The sequence below is a fragment of the Python bivittatus genome, unplaced genomic scaffold (assembly GCF_059951505.1).
Source record: "Python bivittatus isolate LINGU-HERP-01145 unplaced genomic scaffold, Pbiv_v1 ctg000570_np1212, whole genome shotgun sequence".
Classification (NCBI taxonomy): Eukaryota; Metazoa; Chordata; class Lepidosauria; order Squamata; family Pythonidae; genus Python; species Python bivittatus.
In genome coordinates this window covers 9,263,994-9,280,292 of record NW_028277097.1, presented here as the reverse complement: position 1 = coordinate 9,280,292, position 16,299 = coordinate 9,263,994, and the positions used below count along the sequence as shown (strand labels likewise).

The 16,299-nt window shown below is 42.5% G+C and overlaps 1 protein-coding gene across 1 annotated transcript; it reads left to right on the top strand.

Moving 5' to 3' along the window:
- Positions 1-1,597: 1,597 nt before the first annotated feature.
- On the top strand, positions 1,598-14,744 carry TTC23L (tetratricopeptide repeat domain 23 like). Its single transcript, XM_088152994.1, has 9 exons — positions 1,598-1,615; positions 2,329-2,500; positions 4,558-4,720; positions 7,612-7,737; positions 7,924-8,101; positions 8,956-9,064; positions 9,694-9,955; positions 12,550-12,556; positions 13,422-14,744. The coding sequence occupies exons 1-9, from the start codon at positions 1,598-1,600 to the stop codon at positions 13,506-13,508; spliced, it is 1,122 nt and encodes a 373-aa protein (XP_088009120.1). The 3' UTR covers positions 13,509-14,744.
- The last annotated feature ends 1,555 nt before the right edge of the window (positions 14,745-16,299 follow it).

Here is a 16,299-nt window from a genome sequence, read left to right as displayed (position 1 = left end):
GAGCATTTTGCTCTCTGTCAAGTACCAGTTACATATCATTGCATCAGGAAGTTAGATCTGTATATTTTTGACTTGAGCAGTTCAATACAATAACTGAACTATTGGATCATCTGCTTATTTTGTAATAGCTTTCAGTGCTCTCAGGTACAAGCCTTTCTCAATTTCCTTCCTTCCTTCCTTCCTTCCTTCCTTCCTTCCTTCCTTCCTTCCTTCCTTCCTTCCTTCCTTCCTTCCTTCCTTCCTTCCTTCCTCTCAGACACTAAACCCAAGGTCTGTGACAACCAAATTATGTTCTTTACCCTAATTCTTTACTCAGAAAACTCAACCCTTCTCCCCAGCAATTCCCACAATTCAGATTTCTCATGATTAAGGATGAGGCAGAATAATAGATAACTCAAGCTAGCAAGCCATGTCACATGCTGAAGGAAAGGCAAAAAGCTGCCAAAATCACTGGTGAATTCACTTTGAATAGAATTATCTTAAAGAATGGAAAAGAAAAAGCCTCCATAGGAAAATGCTATTGGATGCAACTTCTAGAGGGTAGCTGTAATGCAAAATAATACTCATTTGGTTCTAATAAAAATAATTTATATCTTCAGTCAGACTTGAGGCATTGGTAGCAGTTTTTCCCCATGCATTTAAATAGTATTGATTCTAGGTGCAGACTCTCTTGTGTAGCATTTATGGGGATAGCACGTGTCCAGTACCTCCTGTCTTGATCCTTTAGGCTCCCTGCTCCACCTGCTTGTCCCCCAATTCTTTCAGTTAAAACAGATCCAGAAACAGTATGTCACAAGCAAAGCAAGGGATCCTACTTAGACCTCAGAGGCTTTTATTGGAAATAATATAAAATACAGCCCAGTACTTTCTTTGGATTAGAACTGATAATGAAGATGTCAAAGTGGTGGATGGCTTCTGCCTTTTAGGATCACCCATCGACAGAAAAGAAACAAGCAGTCAAGAAATACGCCGCAGACTAGCACTTGGTAGAGCAGCCGTGAAGGCCTTGGAAAAGATACTCAGATGATGTGATATGATGTGTCTATACCTGCAAAGGTCAGAATAGCACAAACAATGGTATTCCCTGTGGCACTCTATGGAAGCGAAAGTTGGACTTTGAAAAAGCAGGATAGGAAGAGTATTGACACTTCTGATGAATGAAATGAACTTGTCTGCCTCTTTTTTCCTTATCCGCAGCCTTTCGAGGTAGACCAGATCAAGAAACAGATACTGCAGGGCAGTGTTGTCCAAACTTGGCCACTTTAAGATGAGTGGACTTCAACATGCTGGCTGGGGAATTCTGGGAGTTGAAGTCCACTCATCTTAAAGTGGCCAAGTTTGGACAACACTGCACAAGGTAGTCCAAAAAGTCAAGATGGCAGTCAAGATGGAGGAAAACCCTCTTAATCAGATCTCCTCTGTACTCACGCCCCACCTGCTCCTGTATTTATAAAGCTCCCAGTTTTGAAGATCCTGCTTGGCCATTTCCCCACTACTAATTTAAAGGACAAACCACCTCCCTTGGTTCAGCAAAAAGGATGGCCTTCATCAATTTCTTCATCCAGGTCATAAACTCCATCCTGATTTAGTAGTGTTTATGTGGTTCAGTGCCAAGGTATGTGACTTCACTGGTGGCTGTGCCCATGTACTCCCCAACTCCCATCCCCTCTGAAGTTGGCTGCCTTCCCCTTTGTTAGTGTTTCCAAGCCACACCTTGGGTATAGTCACACCTGTGGCCACACCCAGAAGGCCACCTAACCTATTTGCTCTAAAAGAGTCTGGAAGGCAGCATACATTTCACACACCTTGCTGCTCTGGCGGGACACTGTCAGTTTCAGCAGGAAAAAGTACTTTTAATCTGGGCTACCATGTAGTGAAAGGAGACTGGTTAGAGTCTGCTTTAGGAACTAGAGAAAGCCAGCTGCTTGTCATCAAGGAGGAAAATCTGCACTCTCAGGGCATTTGGGGGTTTAGTGTCTGGACGATGTACTACATTAAGAAGTCCCTTCCAAATTGGTGTTTCTATATTTAAATGAGGGTGGAATCAAGGCACACCAAAGATGTTATATGCCATCCAGGCCTTACAGGCTTGGGGGGGGAGGCAGTCAAAGAAGTCAAGATATTAGCTTGATCTAAGCCCTGTTCCTTTTCAGGCGCAATGTTGAACTTAAACTGACCCAAGCATTTGCACCATGCAGCTGCAACCTTGTTTTCAGTAAAAGTGAGAAAGGAAGGCAAATGTCTGATAATCTATGTCTTGAAAATAACCAGAATTGGAATGCTTGTGTTTCAGTTCAGAACTGAGTAGTATTTGTGTTTATCTGACAGGCAGTTACAGTTGAAATAACAAATCAGCCACGTATATATTCTTCCCAGGTACATAAAGCCTGCAAGGAACTGATGCAATGTACAGTCCTCACTAGAATTATCTATGGAAATGGGCATTGGAGGCTAGCAGAAGCCCTTGCCAATCTTGCTCACAGTTACCTTATCCTACAAGGTAAGGCATGTTTTGCCATGATCCCTCCAGAAAAAAAAAAGGAATCAAAAACGCTGTTGGATGTTCTGTTCCTGAGGCCAAGGCCCTAGCATTGTGATTTGTGCACATCCACTTTCTTCAGTTTGGCTGAGAATGACTGGCGTTGTAGTCCAACTCTTTAGAAGAGCTCCAAGACGAAAAAGACTGGCCCCAAACCCATAAAGCTACTACCATTCCTCTTATTTGTAGAAGAGAGCTGTGCTAGTCTATGATGGCAAAAAATCAGGAAACTGGTAGCCCCTTTTCCGATGAACATACGATATTAAAAGGCATAAGCTTTCATGAGCTGCATGAAAGCTTATGCTTTTTAATAAAATGTGTTCATTGGAAAGGAGCTACCAGACTCCTGATTTCATTCCTTTTACTGTAATGTCACTTACAGCACCCTCTTTCTGACTGATATATTTCAACAAGTGTTGCCCGTTTTTGCCCTGTCCTGGCAACCTTTCTTTGCCCCTAACACATAGGAATTGACCAAATAATGGTTGAAATGTCACGTAGATCTCATAAGGACAGAAGTTCAGCTATTGAAATGTATGCCAATTGCACAGCCGTGAACAGAAGAATGCATCTTTTTGGAAACAGCAATCTTATCACAGACAATCCTTGGGTTTGTGCTACAGATTGGAGAGCCAGAACTTCCATGTTTAGAGTAGGATGCTAGATGTAGGAAGAATTAATATATGGGTTCTGGGAAATTAAAGATTAGAAGTGTGCAAGGCATGATATTTCCTGTGATATTCAATGAAAGCAAAAGTTGGACTTTGAAGACGCAAGATAGGAATGATACTTTGGGACTTTGGTATTGGAGAAGATTGAGAATACCATGGACAGCCGAGAAAACAAACCAGTGGATCATTGAACAAATCAACCCAGAGTTCGCATCAGAGGCACCAATGACTATCAAATGATCCTACTTTGTACACATAATGCAAAGACCCAGCTCTCTGAAGATGAACCTAATGCTGGAAAAGGTGGAAGGAAAGAGAAGAAGAGGGTGGCCAGCAGCAAGGGGGATGGACTCAGTTACAGTGGTGATGAGTGCACCATTGGGAGTCAGAACAGGTTAAGGATAGGTCATCATGGAGAAAATATACCTATGTGGTCACTAGGAGTCAAAAACGACTTGATGGCATGTAATCAGTCAATCAATCAATTTGAGAAATTAATTAAGATCGTTTTTAATACTTACTGCCCATCAGCTATGGTCTATAGCCTGAGATCCTAGTAGGTATGAGAACTAAATAAGTTTGCTGACTACTAATAAACCAAATAAGGTACACAAAAACAAATACACATTACAAATCACAGTTCTTTTATTAAGGCTATATTGGCTAAGCTCTTGAACTCTATTCAGGCTAATACTTAGGTTCCCCTCTTACCAATAGCCCAAGGCAGAAGATATGTAAACTACATGCAGTGGACAACTCTGATTTGAGTCTTCAGATCAGGGGAAAGGAATATCACCCAGGATCAAAGTTGTACACCATCTTGAATCATGTCATAACTTCCTCTCACCGCCTTGTAAGGAGTTGTAATATTTTGCAGGGATAGCAGCGGAAGAAAACAACAATCCCCCAGACGTTAAGAGAAGAAGCCTTTTAAATTAGCAAGCATCAACTAGGATGAGTCACAGTCAAGTGCAACGGAGAAGAAGAAAAAAGGTGCAGGCAACTCCAAGAATAGACATTCAGACCAGAAAAAGAACAGGGAAGGGAAAATATCAGTCAGCAGCCCAGATACTTAAATCCAAATAACCAGACCTGAACCAAGAGAGAAAATTACTAGACTGATGATTAGGGTGTGTGTTTCCAAATGCATAGCCCATGATCATTCCACAGGTTTATTGCTGGAGTCGGGAGAAAATAGCAGGCAGTTGAAATCCTGCCATCTAGTGACTATTTCATAATTTCATCAAAGGCATACTAAAACCCAAGCTGATCCATTGAACTTTTTGATAGTGCAGGCTGTCCACGCTTCCCTCTATTTTTGTTCAGTAATTTTATTAATTATTCCAGGTCTTTCTCATCAAGTTATATGCCATGCAAGCTCGGCGAAATATATCCTCCTCTTCCTAGGGGGGGATACTCCTCCAACATCCTCGGAGGAGAAAGGAATAATTCTGAGCACCCTAGTGACTATCTATTACACCTTGGGCATGGCAAATCTGATGCAGAAAAAATATCCTTGCAGTGCAATGGCCAGAGCAAAGGAGTTGGGTATGGGCACAAACAAATCCTTTTGCACAGCCGTGCACTTCACCAGATGGCTCTGGGTTTTTCCATTGGTGGGGTAAACCAGTGCTGGGACATGAGTCTGATGGTTTAGGAGTATTAAAAAATATGTGTAATTAATCAAATAAATACATACATATATTCAAGGTAGGGAGGGTGCCTGCCTTGGAGCCCCAGCCAGGCCTTTCAGTCTGTAGAAAAACCCTGGTTGAGATCTGCTGCAGACCATCACACACCCATAAAAGAACTTAGGCTCTTGTGTAGGAGGCCACAGTGAGTCACAGCAACAGACGGAAGCTGTACAGAAAGTCCCCTAGGTACGAACTTTCAAGTTGCGAACTTCTGCTGATATGAACAAGATGGACCAGGAAGTTGGACCCTGAAGTTGGGCCGGAAGTCGGGAGAAAGCATGCCACAAACTAACCCTTTCCCGCCATCTCCTGATTTCTGGTTCCAACTCCGGTCCTGACTTCTCGCATGGTCAGTCGTGTTTGGTGTGTGGCGACTGCAAATTACAGACTGCAAATGTCTGCAATTATGCACGAGCGCCTATGCCACTGCCACAAGCGCCTACATCAATGCTGCTGCTTATGTAAGGTGAGAACTGCGCATGTTTTTTGTTTGTTTGTTGCACTTACGAACAAAACAGACTTACGAACAGCCTCTCGGAACATAACCCGTTCATAAGGAGGGGACTGTCTGTATACAGATTTGGCAATCACTAGATGGCAGCAAAGAGATGCAGAAAGATCCTAATTCTTTGCTGCCATCTACTGATTTCTTAGATTTTTGTAACCCAGATCTAAGAGGCTTAGATTGCTGACCCTATTCCACATGAGAGAAGGTCTCAAGTTATGTTGCTGCCATTCCTCCCTGAGAGCTGCTTGTGCATGCAAGCCTTGGACATCAGAACAAGCCTGCTCCCTGATTTATTTCTTTGCTTGTTTGTTCAATTTATGTCATCGTCCCCTTGCCAGGGGACCCTGAATGTAGCATGAGCTGTTTGCGTTGTTCTCTCGTTTAGTCACTTTGGACTCTGTGTGGCCTCTTGGCCATCATTTGCCAGGGTTGTCTTTCAGTCATTGCTTCTTTATGTATGTATGTGACTTATCTACAGACTCAGTCTTGGTGGAGCCTAGTTGGAGAACAAAGTTCTTAAAGCTCACGCTTGAGTCATCAGTGGATAATCAATAGCCACCTTGTCTTTTTTAATTGCCTTCAACTTTTCTGAACATCAGGATCTTCTCCAGTGGCTCTTGCCTTTGCATTATGTATCAGAGTATTTAAGCTTTACCAAATGGGGTGGCACCATCTGAGATGTTTGCCTTAGGGCCCAGGGAGCTCTCCTTTGCACCCCTATTTCAGTCTACCTCATGAGGTTATTGAAAAACTAACATAGGAAGAAGGCAAGGATATAAACGGGACTTACCGGGCTTGGAAATGAATTGGGATTTCTCATCATGTCAACCATTTCTTTTCTATATGTCGCTCTCAGCTCATTGAGCAAACTTCCATATACTGATTCTTAGGTAGCATCAAGATCTGTCAGTGCACCACGTGAGGAATTCAAAACAGGATGCATGCATCTGGGAGTCAAGGTTTCCAACATTAGTTCAACAACTAATAGCTTTCACAACATTAAACTGAGCCCCCAGAGTAGTTGGCCCTGTCCCTGGGTGCTTATTCGCATTCTATGCTCCAACATCTTCCTGCTGCAGATGTTTGACAAATGGAGGACTCTCTTTTTCAAGCAGTGACTGCAGCTGCAGAAACAGGAGCTCTTTCCAGCATTGTGCACACAGGGCAACAAACACAACCATCGGGATGCCTGACTTGTCCTGCCATCCCTCAGTGGTGGGTTGACAGAGGTCTAAATAGCAGAAAGCAATGCTACAGGTATGCTGCCATACCATTGTGGACAGATGTTGGGTTTGCCATTTATGTTCATGGATATATTTACTTACTGTTTGGTAGGGGGAAAGAATTGGGTGTGAAACTCAGGAAGTGGGATGAAGCGTGCCTTGTTAGCTGGCAGATGAACTCTGGCTGATGTACCTCTGTGCCAGTGCTTCTCAACCTCAGCAACTTTAAGATGGGTGGACTTCAACCCTCAGAATTCCCCAGCCAGCATGGCTGGCTGGGGAATTCTGGAAGTTGAAGTCCACCCATCTTAAAGTTGTTGAGGTTGAGAAACACTGCTGTGTGCCAAAGTATTGGCCAGGATGGTCCATTTCTGTTGGTTAGCCATTGCCTGAGAGCCCTGTAGCTTTGAAGGGAAGCAAACAAGCTGCAGCCTCTCATGGTTGTAAATACACAATGCCTGTAGCATGCTGGAAAACCTTAAACTGTCAGAACAGCCCATTCAAGCTCTGCTATATTTCAGTTGTGTAGAGCTTAAGACTTGGGGATGATCCAGAAGGGCCCTGAGTCCGAAATGCAAAATAAATGGGACAGTTCTACACAAGCATCAGAGTCTATGGAGGAATGAGTTATGGTATTTTGCATCTTCCTTTTATTTTGGTAGGATGTGTACAGAATTCCCTTACGGAAATTCAGGCACCAAATGTCTGACACCAGTGTCAAGAGTAAATTAATTCTCATAATCACAAAACGGCATCATTCAAAAGTTCTTGCTCTTTCTACTGCTTCAGAATATACTGATTTATGTGGCCACTGAATAGAGAGTATAAATTGGCAAAACCACATGTAGGTAGAAAGGTGGTTCAGATCTGCCAAAACAACTGGAGCTCTGAATTGACTTCTGTTGTGTTATTTTTGTTTGTTTGCTGGCTTGCTTTAAATGTATTTCCGATTTTGATTTTTCCTTGACTTTCCTACTGCCAAAGAATGTTACTGCAATCTGCAGAAGGCTGAAAAACGTATGGAAGAATTGCAGGGGTTAGATTGGAAAGGAGCTGCTAAACTTAAAGTATGCAACAAAGACATTGTTGTGGCGCTGGGCAGGTAAGCAAAAGACTGCTTGTTTGAAGCTGGATTGACAAATAAGGACACAGATGCATTATATGAACAGACTAAGGATGGGAGTGGCTGATGGGCTGCATAGAGTTTCCACGTTGCTTCCACGAGCGCAGTGATTTGGCAACTGCACCGCAATCCAGCTGCTGTTTTTATTTTCATTTCTCCCCCTAGGGCAAGTTTGCAGAAAACCAAATTAGATTTGGCCTCCAAATATTTTGAGAAGACGGTCAATATTCTCATTTCAGCTGAAGGAGACGTGGCTCCAGAACTGATACACCTTTATCAGGAAATCGCCAAAATCAAACAAATGAAAAAGACGCATGAAAAAATCATCTCATACGCATTACAGGTAAAGGATGTTTTTGACTTAATTGTATTAGCCGGTATGTTAAACAGATTAATAGTTCCATTCTCAGCTTCCTGGGAATCACTCCTATTGCATTCCATAGGACTGTACTGGGGCACCCACCCCCAGGCCCAACATGGGATGTGGTAGGCTGGTCCTTCTGGCCCCCACAAGAAGGTCTCTCTCTAAATGTTCCCCTCACAGCCCCCCACCCACTTTGCAGGAGACTCTACTTGGTAAACGCGGCCACCAACTGCTTTTCTCCAGAGAAATCTTCCCTGGGGCTGAATTACTTGGGAAGAAGCACACGGCAGTGTTTTTCTCTGCTCTTCTTCCTTTTAGCTTCACCAAGGGGAAAGAAGCACACGTGGGCATCCTCGGGGGGGAGAGTAAGGTTGGCCAATAACAAAACGCCTACTTTTCTTTATTTTTTTTTCCTATTTTTCGTGATGAATTGAAAAGCAATAAGGTTATTCAAACAGAACAAAACACACGCTGGCCGCTGGTGTCAGGATGCACGTTCACCAGGCTGGGGTTTGCACGGTGATGTACGTTTCACGTTTTTTTCACCACCTCTAGTTACTAGACCCCCACGGAAGCCTGTGCTGCACTTAAATTCTCTTCCAGGGCTGCGGTGCTGCTGGGAAGCATCCGCGCTGCGGGTTAGATCAGGACCCGGCCTTGAGGACTCGAGAGAATGGGCTGCCAAACACAGTGTTGCAAACTGGAAACCTCCCCTCTTTCCCTTAGGCCAGTGTTGTCCAAACTTGGCCACTTTAAGATGAGCTGGCTGGGGAATTCTGGGAGTTGAAGTCCACTCATCTTAAAGTGGCCAAGTTTGGACAACACTGCCTTAGGCTCATGCTGTGCCCTTAGCTCTCCACCAGAAATTCAGCCCTGAAGTTGGGTCAGCAGCATTATTCCTGGGAAAAGCTTATGCGGCCACTAGAGAAGAGAAGCATGCTGGTAATTATGGAGTAAACCCTTGGATAAATATACTTTTTTTTTTTCTTTTGGCTATATCATTACACTAGAGCAGGGTTTCTCAACTGTGGCAACTTGAAGATGTCTGGACTTCAACTCCCAGAGTTCCCCAGCCAGCCATGGGGAAGTGTCAGTGGGCAAGGCCTTTTCTGCAGTGGCGCCTGCCCTTTGGAACATCCTCCCCCCCGAGATTAGATGGGCTCTGACCCTTTCATAAAGCCTTGCAAACGTGGCTTTGCGCCTGAGCCTGGGGCCCTGGGCATGGGCTAGAGCGTGTCTCCTGGCTGTGTGGATGATCGATTGGACAATGCCCGGCTGCCATGTGCTTTTATTTTTTATCTCGTGTATTTTACTGTAAGCCACCTAGAGTCATGTAAAAGTGAGATGGGTGGCTATATAAATTGAATGAATGAATGAATGAATGAATGAATGAATGAATGAATGAATGAATGAATGAATGAATTTGTACTTTTCTTTTTTCACCATAATGAAATGACATGAAATAAAAGAAAGTGAAATTAACCAATCCATGCCACTTCCCTGAGCAAGACCATAAATGGATTTGTTCTTCAAGATACATTTCATGCAAAATACACCACTTATTTTTCTAGAGGCTGCTGAAATGTATTTCAATGAGAGCTCAGTAGCCTACAAGGTAGCACAAGGGATGGACCATCCTCAGACAATTGGTGCCCTCCAAGTCTTCAGCAAGTGGCTTGGACAAATAGGAAAAAGAAAGGTAACAATACATCTGCTGGGATACAGCTGTGTAACTTTCCGCCATTGCAAAAGGTTGCAGGGAAGGAGAAGGGGACTCACAGCCAACAGTCATGATCAGTTTGCAGGGCTGGGATGTTTTTTTTTCCAACTCTAGTTGCAGGTGGGAAGGGGGGGCAGAATAAAAAGTGCAGGAAAGAAGAAAAAGAAAGAAAGAAGAAAAAGAAAAATATAATAAAAAGAAAAGAAAATATATAAAGACATGACTTCCAACCTTCATCACAAGTATAAACAAGTTTGGTAGCTCTTCACCCCCTATAAAGTTACAAACAAATATCTCTTCATCCCATTTCCCATCCCTCATCTATAAGCAGATCCATAAAACATCAACTTTTCAATCCTGGTGTTAGCAAAAAGTCCATAAAGGGTTGCCAGAACATTGCAAAAAAAAAAAAAGTCTTAACCTTGATCAAACAAACCAACTTTATATTCCTTCTTTTTATTTCTAACAGTCTTAATCTTTAATTCAATCAAATATTGTTGTAGAATTTGATTGCAATTCTTCTTTATCCCATCGCACAGATTTCTTCAAGGCCTCTTTTGTAGATCAAGTAAGAAAGCATTTTCCAAATCATTCTCTTGGTTTACCATTTGTATTTCCCTTTTAATTTTTAAAACTTCAGTCAGTTTCTTTTATATAACCAGTAAAGCGTCCTTTTCCAAATCATTCTCTTGGCCTGTCATCTGTAGTTCCACTTTCAGTACTTTCTCTGCTTTGTCAGATAAAATTTGTTCCACATCTGTCATTCCTTCATGAACGTCTTTTATACATAATTTATCCATAGAAGCAGACATCATTACTGACAGTGTTGATATTATAGTTACTAATTTCTGGCTCCATTCTTCAAAGATCCCCTTTAATATTTCTGATGTTATAACTTTTTGTATCATTTTGTAAGTCCTAGTATTAACTAACATCAAGAACAAGCTTGTATTTTTTTTCTTCTGCCTGGAATCTTTAGTCCCCTCTAGTGTCCAATTCCTGGCAAATAGAAGGGGTAGAAATGGAAGCAGTAACAGACTTCATTTATTTGGGCTCCAAGATCACCGCAGACGGAGATTGCAGCCATGAAATTAAAAGATGCTTGCTCCTTGGGAGGAAAGCTATGACAAACCTAGATAGCGTATTAAAAAGCAGAAACATCACCTTGCCAACAAAGATCCGCATAGTCAAAGCTATGGTTTTTCCAGTAGTAATGTATGGCTGTGAGAGCTGGACCATAAAGAAGGCTGAGCGCCGAAGAATTGATGCCTTTGAACTGTGGTGCTGGAGAAGACTCTTAAGAGTCCCCTGGACTGCTAGGAGGTCAAACCAATCAATCTTAAAGGAAATCAACCCTGATTGCTCATTGGAAGGACTGATAATGAAGCTCAAGCTCAGATACTTTGGTCACCTAATGTGAAGAGAGGAGTCTTTGGAAAAGACCCTGATGCTGGGAAAGATTGAAGGCAAAAGGAGAAGAGGACGGCAGAGGATGAGATGGTTAGATAGCATCACTGAAGCAATGAGCATGAAACAGCAAACTCAGGGAGGCAGTGAAGGACAGGAAGGCCTGGCGCAATATGGTTCATGGGATCACGAAGAGTCGGACACGACTTAACAACTGAACAATAACAACAAAGTGTCCAATTTCTAAAATCATCACTGACCTTTGTTATGACTTACAATAGCCAGGGTAGCCCAAATAAGCCTGTTTCCCACCAGAAGCTGTTTATTTTTATCGTTAATTCCAAAATCTTTAGCAAAAATCAATATTCCAACTTTATCTGGACCCTTAATCCATTTATAACTTTCTTAGATCAAAATCTTATTTAGCTTTTTGCTGTTTATTTCAAATTCTTTAAGTTCTTAAGGTTATAATTAATTTTTCATTTGTTCAGAGTTGAACTCACCTGATAAAGAATTTTCAAACTTGTAATTCTGAAGGTCTCTAATAGCTTTAAGATGGTTAATAGGCAATTTCCAAAGGTGATTAGAAAGTGAAGTTTGCAGACTTAGTGTTCTTTCAAAGGTTCTGCTGTGGTTGTGAGCAAGATGGCTGATCCTATCGTCTCCTGGCACTCAAACCTGCTGAAAACTGCTATCCTGCAGTCTTCTCTCAAGAAGTAGCCATCCAAAGCACATGTGGACAATCTCACATCTTCTCCTTAGCCGGAGAGATTCCAAGGGACCGGTCTACTCACTGATTCTTTGGTCTTTGCTGCAGTCATCAGCTCTGCTTTTGCAGAGACGTCTTCAGTTTGCCATACCTTCCCAGGAAGTCGAGTTCAAAATATTTCTGGAATGATCGGAACAGTATCAGAACACTTATAGTTTCAAATTCAAATGTTTGCAGGTCTCTAGATATCTGTGCTCCAGATGAGAATTTTCTATAAATAAATATTCATTTTAAAGCTATAGGAGCTGCTTGCTTTAGCAGTTAATTTTTTTGCTGTTGACCATGCTGGCTTGGAACTCTAGAAGTCCAAACATCTGAGGGGGATCAAGTTGTGGGAAGCTGTCTTAACCTTTCATCTTAGTTTTATAAATGGCCAGATTCTGGCTAGCAAAATATGCATTTGATAGATCTCTACTACCTACAGCATTAGAGTCTAGGTAGGCAACAGGACCAAAGACAGTGTATAAATTACTCAACAACTGGTTTAGATCTGTGTTCAGATCCTTTTTAAGGCATTCATATTTGTGATAGTTTCCAGGTTAGCCATGCTAGGCTGTTGCAGCAGAACTGATTAAGTCGAGTTTGACATCTTACATACTATTACTCTCATGTGCTCCACCCTCTTTGTGACTGGGGGCACATTTGGAGAGTTAATACATCATGGGCACTCTCTCAAAATAACCATAATAGAGGCCATGGCCAGCCACAAAATTCATTCATCAGGAGGCATTATACTTCACCATGATAGCCTCTCCTCCCTCAGCTTCCCTTGTTTTCTAGGTGGTTGGGCACCCTTTCAAAAAACAAAGCAAAAAAAGCAGTAGGTTATAGCTATACCCCTCATTTTTATTTTCTATGAATGGGTTGGGACCTTTGCAGAAGCTGCACTTGTTCTATAGGATGTTAGTTTGCTGTTTATTTGTGTGTTTATTTAAAATAAGAGAGTGGCTGGGGCAGAGACCCTGGTAGTCTCCAATGAATGTGTCACTAGGTACATTGCACCCATTGATGCCATATTGATGAGCCTATATTGTGTGTATGTATATGTATACGTGTCATGGGTCACCATTCATTTCATCAACCGCATAGCAAATGAAGCAGACTGCGATCATCAAAATTTCATGCAGTAAAAAAGGTGTTGCTAGTCTTGTAAGTGCCACAAGGTTCTTCCTAAAGTCTGCATTTTTACAGAAAGTGCCCCCAAGTTCAGCCTATCAACAAAAACTTCACTTTGGTTAAAAAAAAAAAAAAAGCAAGGCTAGTAAGGTTATAATTTAAGTAGCTCTAAGGCACAGGCTTGATCTTAAGATTATTTTTTTTCTTTCAAAGAAGGCTTTAAAAGACATTGGGATATATAAAATAACCAAAAGGAAGTAACTGTGTCTTGCATTTTGCATCCGTAGTGTGTGCAAATCCAGATTGCTATTTGTGGGTCTCACCACAAGAAAACTAAAAAGACACAAGAGCTGCTAGTCATGCTGAATATGTAAGTTTTAACATTTTTGAAGAACTACGGTTGGAGGAGGAAAAGCGCAAGAGATATCCAGGCTTTGGAGCGGCAGGGGTGGGGAGGCTGACTTTGTCTGGGAGATGTATCATAGAGCCCCTGCCAAGCAAAAGCCTGGCTTGGAAGACTCAACATTACTATTCCAAGATGGCACAAAGAACTTTCAGCCAATCTGCATGTTTGTGTGCAGAGAGATACACACAAGTGCATGCACTCACACTGCCATTTGTTAACTACCACTGCCAAACGTATCACATCTATGCGCCCAGATGTGGATTTTGTCGGAAAAGGCAGTGTTCAGCCAGGTCCACCACTTTTAATATCTATTTATAACATGGATTGAGGCTCTAAAGATTTGGTCCAAAATTATTAACTAGTACCAAAACCTGTAGCATTTCCTGCTTTGGAATATGGGCCCTAACGCTCCTAAAGAATAATCTAGAAAATGTAACAACAGAGTTCATGCAAAGACTGGTTGTGTTGAAAATATAGTCCAACCTAGAGAGCATCAGGTCGTTGAAGGCCATTTCACAGAACAAAATCCTCATTTGCAAAAGGAACTATGGTTCTCCACTTTCTTCAGATAATTCTTCTGGTCTGGTAAATACACACCAACTTACAAAATGTGAATTCTTAATCCCATCCTGCAGTTTCCCAAAACTTCACTTTCTAAATTCAAAGTGAGCATTTTTTTTCTTTATATCAGGACTATTCCTCCGGGTTTTCTTGAATTATTTTATGTTTAGTTTTTTATGTTGGATAAGTTGGAAACCTGATCAAGGGGAATCACTTTTTGTGCATTGTCTCCCCTTTTCAATGTCTTGTGACACGAGTGTCTTTTTCTTTTAAAATTGAATTTAGAACCTTTGCATGTGCTATTAGAAATTCTCAATATATTACAAAAGATGAGATATAATTTTGTATTCCTAATCTCATATTGTTACAGGTAGTCCTCGCTTAACAACCCTAATTGGGACTGAAATTTCCATCGCTAAGCAAAACATGAGACTACACTGCTTAGCTACGGCAGTTTTGGTAGTTCTGGTTGCGGTTGTTAGGCGAGGACCTCACACTGTTCCTGCCCTGCCATGCTCAGCTCTACTTCAGCTCCCCTCACCTGCCTATCTCCCCCTATCTCTGCCCTTTTGGCCACCCTGCCCTCCGTTGCCCCCACTAACCTTTGTTGTCTTTTTCCTCCCACTGCTGACAAGGTGTGTTCAGTTTGGTCCTGTGCAAGGCAGCTGCTGGCCACACTCAGCCTTCCTGCGGCTTTCCAGAAGGTTTTGGGAAGGCTGCATGTGGCCAGCAACTGCCTCATGAAGGGCCAAGCCGGGCATGCCTTGTCAGCAGCAGGAGGAGGATGGCGGCAAAGGTCAGCTGGGGACAGCAGGGGTGCAGGGCAGAAAGGGTAGCAGAATGCAGGGCTGCCAACAGGGCACAGATGGAGGGGAGATAGGCAGGTGGGGGGATGTGAAGTGCGTGCTGTGGTCATAAATGCAGGCAGGCTGCTATGCGCCCAAATTTTGACCATGGGGATACTGCAACAGCCATGTCTGTCATTAACTTTGAACAGTCGCTGAAGGAGTGGTTGTTAAGTGAGGACTGTTGTTGTTTAGTCGTTAAGTCGTGACCCCATGAACCATATTGCGCCAGGCCTTCCTGTCCTTCACTGCCTCCCTGAGTTTGCTCAGTTTCATGCTCATTGCTTCAGTGATGCTATCTAACCATCTCATCCTCTGCCGTCCTCTTCTCCTTTTGCCTTCAATCTTTCCCAGCATCAGGGTCTTCTCCAAAGAGATCTCTCTTCGCATTAGGTGACCAAAGTATCTGAGCTTGAGCTTCATTATCGATCCTTCCAATGAGCAATCAGGGTTGATTTCCTTTAAGATTGACTGGTTTGACCTCCTAGCAGTCCAGGGGACTCTCAAGAGTCTTCTCCAGCACCACAGTTCAAAGGCATCAATTCTTTGGCGCTCAGCCTTCTTTATGGTCCAGCTCTCACAGCCATACATTACTGGAAAAACCATAGCTTTGACTATGCGGATCTTTGTCGGCAAGGTGACGTCTCTGCTTTTTAATATGCTATCTAGGCTTGCCATAGCTTTCCTCCCAAGGAGCAAGCGTCTTTTAATTTCATGGCTGCAGTCTCCGTCTGCGGTGATCTTGGAGCCCAAATAAATGAAGTCTGTTACTGCTTCCATTTCTACCCCTTCTATTTGCCAGGAATTGATGGGTCCAGATGCCATGATCTTAGTTTTTTTAATGTTGAGTTTCAAGCCAGCTTTTGCACTCTCCTCTTTCACCCTCATCAAGAGGCTCTTTAGTTCTTCTTCATTTTCTGCCATTAGGGTGGTATCATCCGCATATCTGAGGTTGTTGATGATTCTCCCTGCAATCTTAATTCTGGCTTGTGATTCTTCCAGCCTGGCATTTCTCATGATGTACTCTGCATATAGGTTAAATAAGCAGGGTGACAGTATACAGCCTTGTCGTACACCTTTCCCTATTTTGAACCAATTGGTTGTTCCATGACCGGTTCTAACTGTTGCTTCTTGTCCCGCAGATTTCTCAGGAGACAGGTAAGGTGGTCTGGTACTCCCATCTCTTTAAGAATTTGCCACAGTTTGTTGTGATCCACACAATCAAAGGCTTTTGCATAGTCAATGAAGCAGAAGTAGATATTTTTCTGGAACTCTCGTGCTTTCTCCATGATCCAGCGAATGTTGGCAATTTGATCTCTAGTTCCTCTGCCTCTTCGAAACCCAGCTTGTACA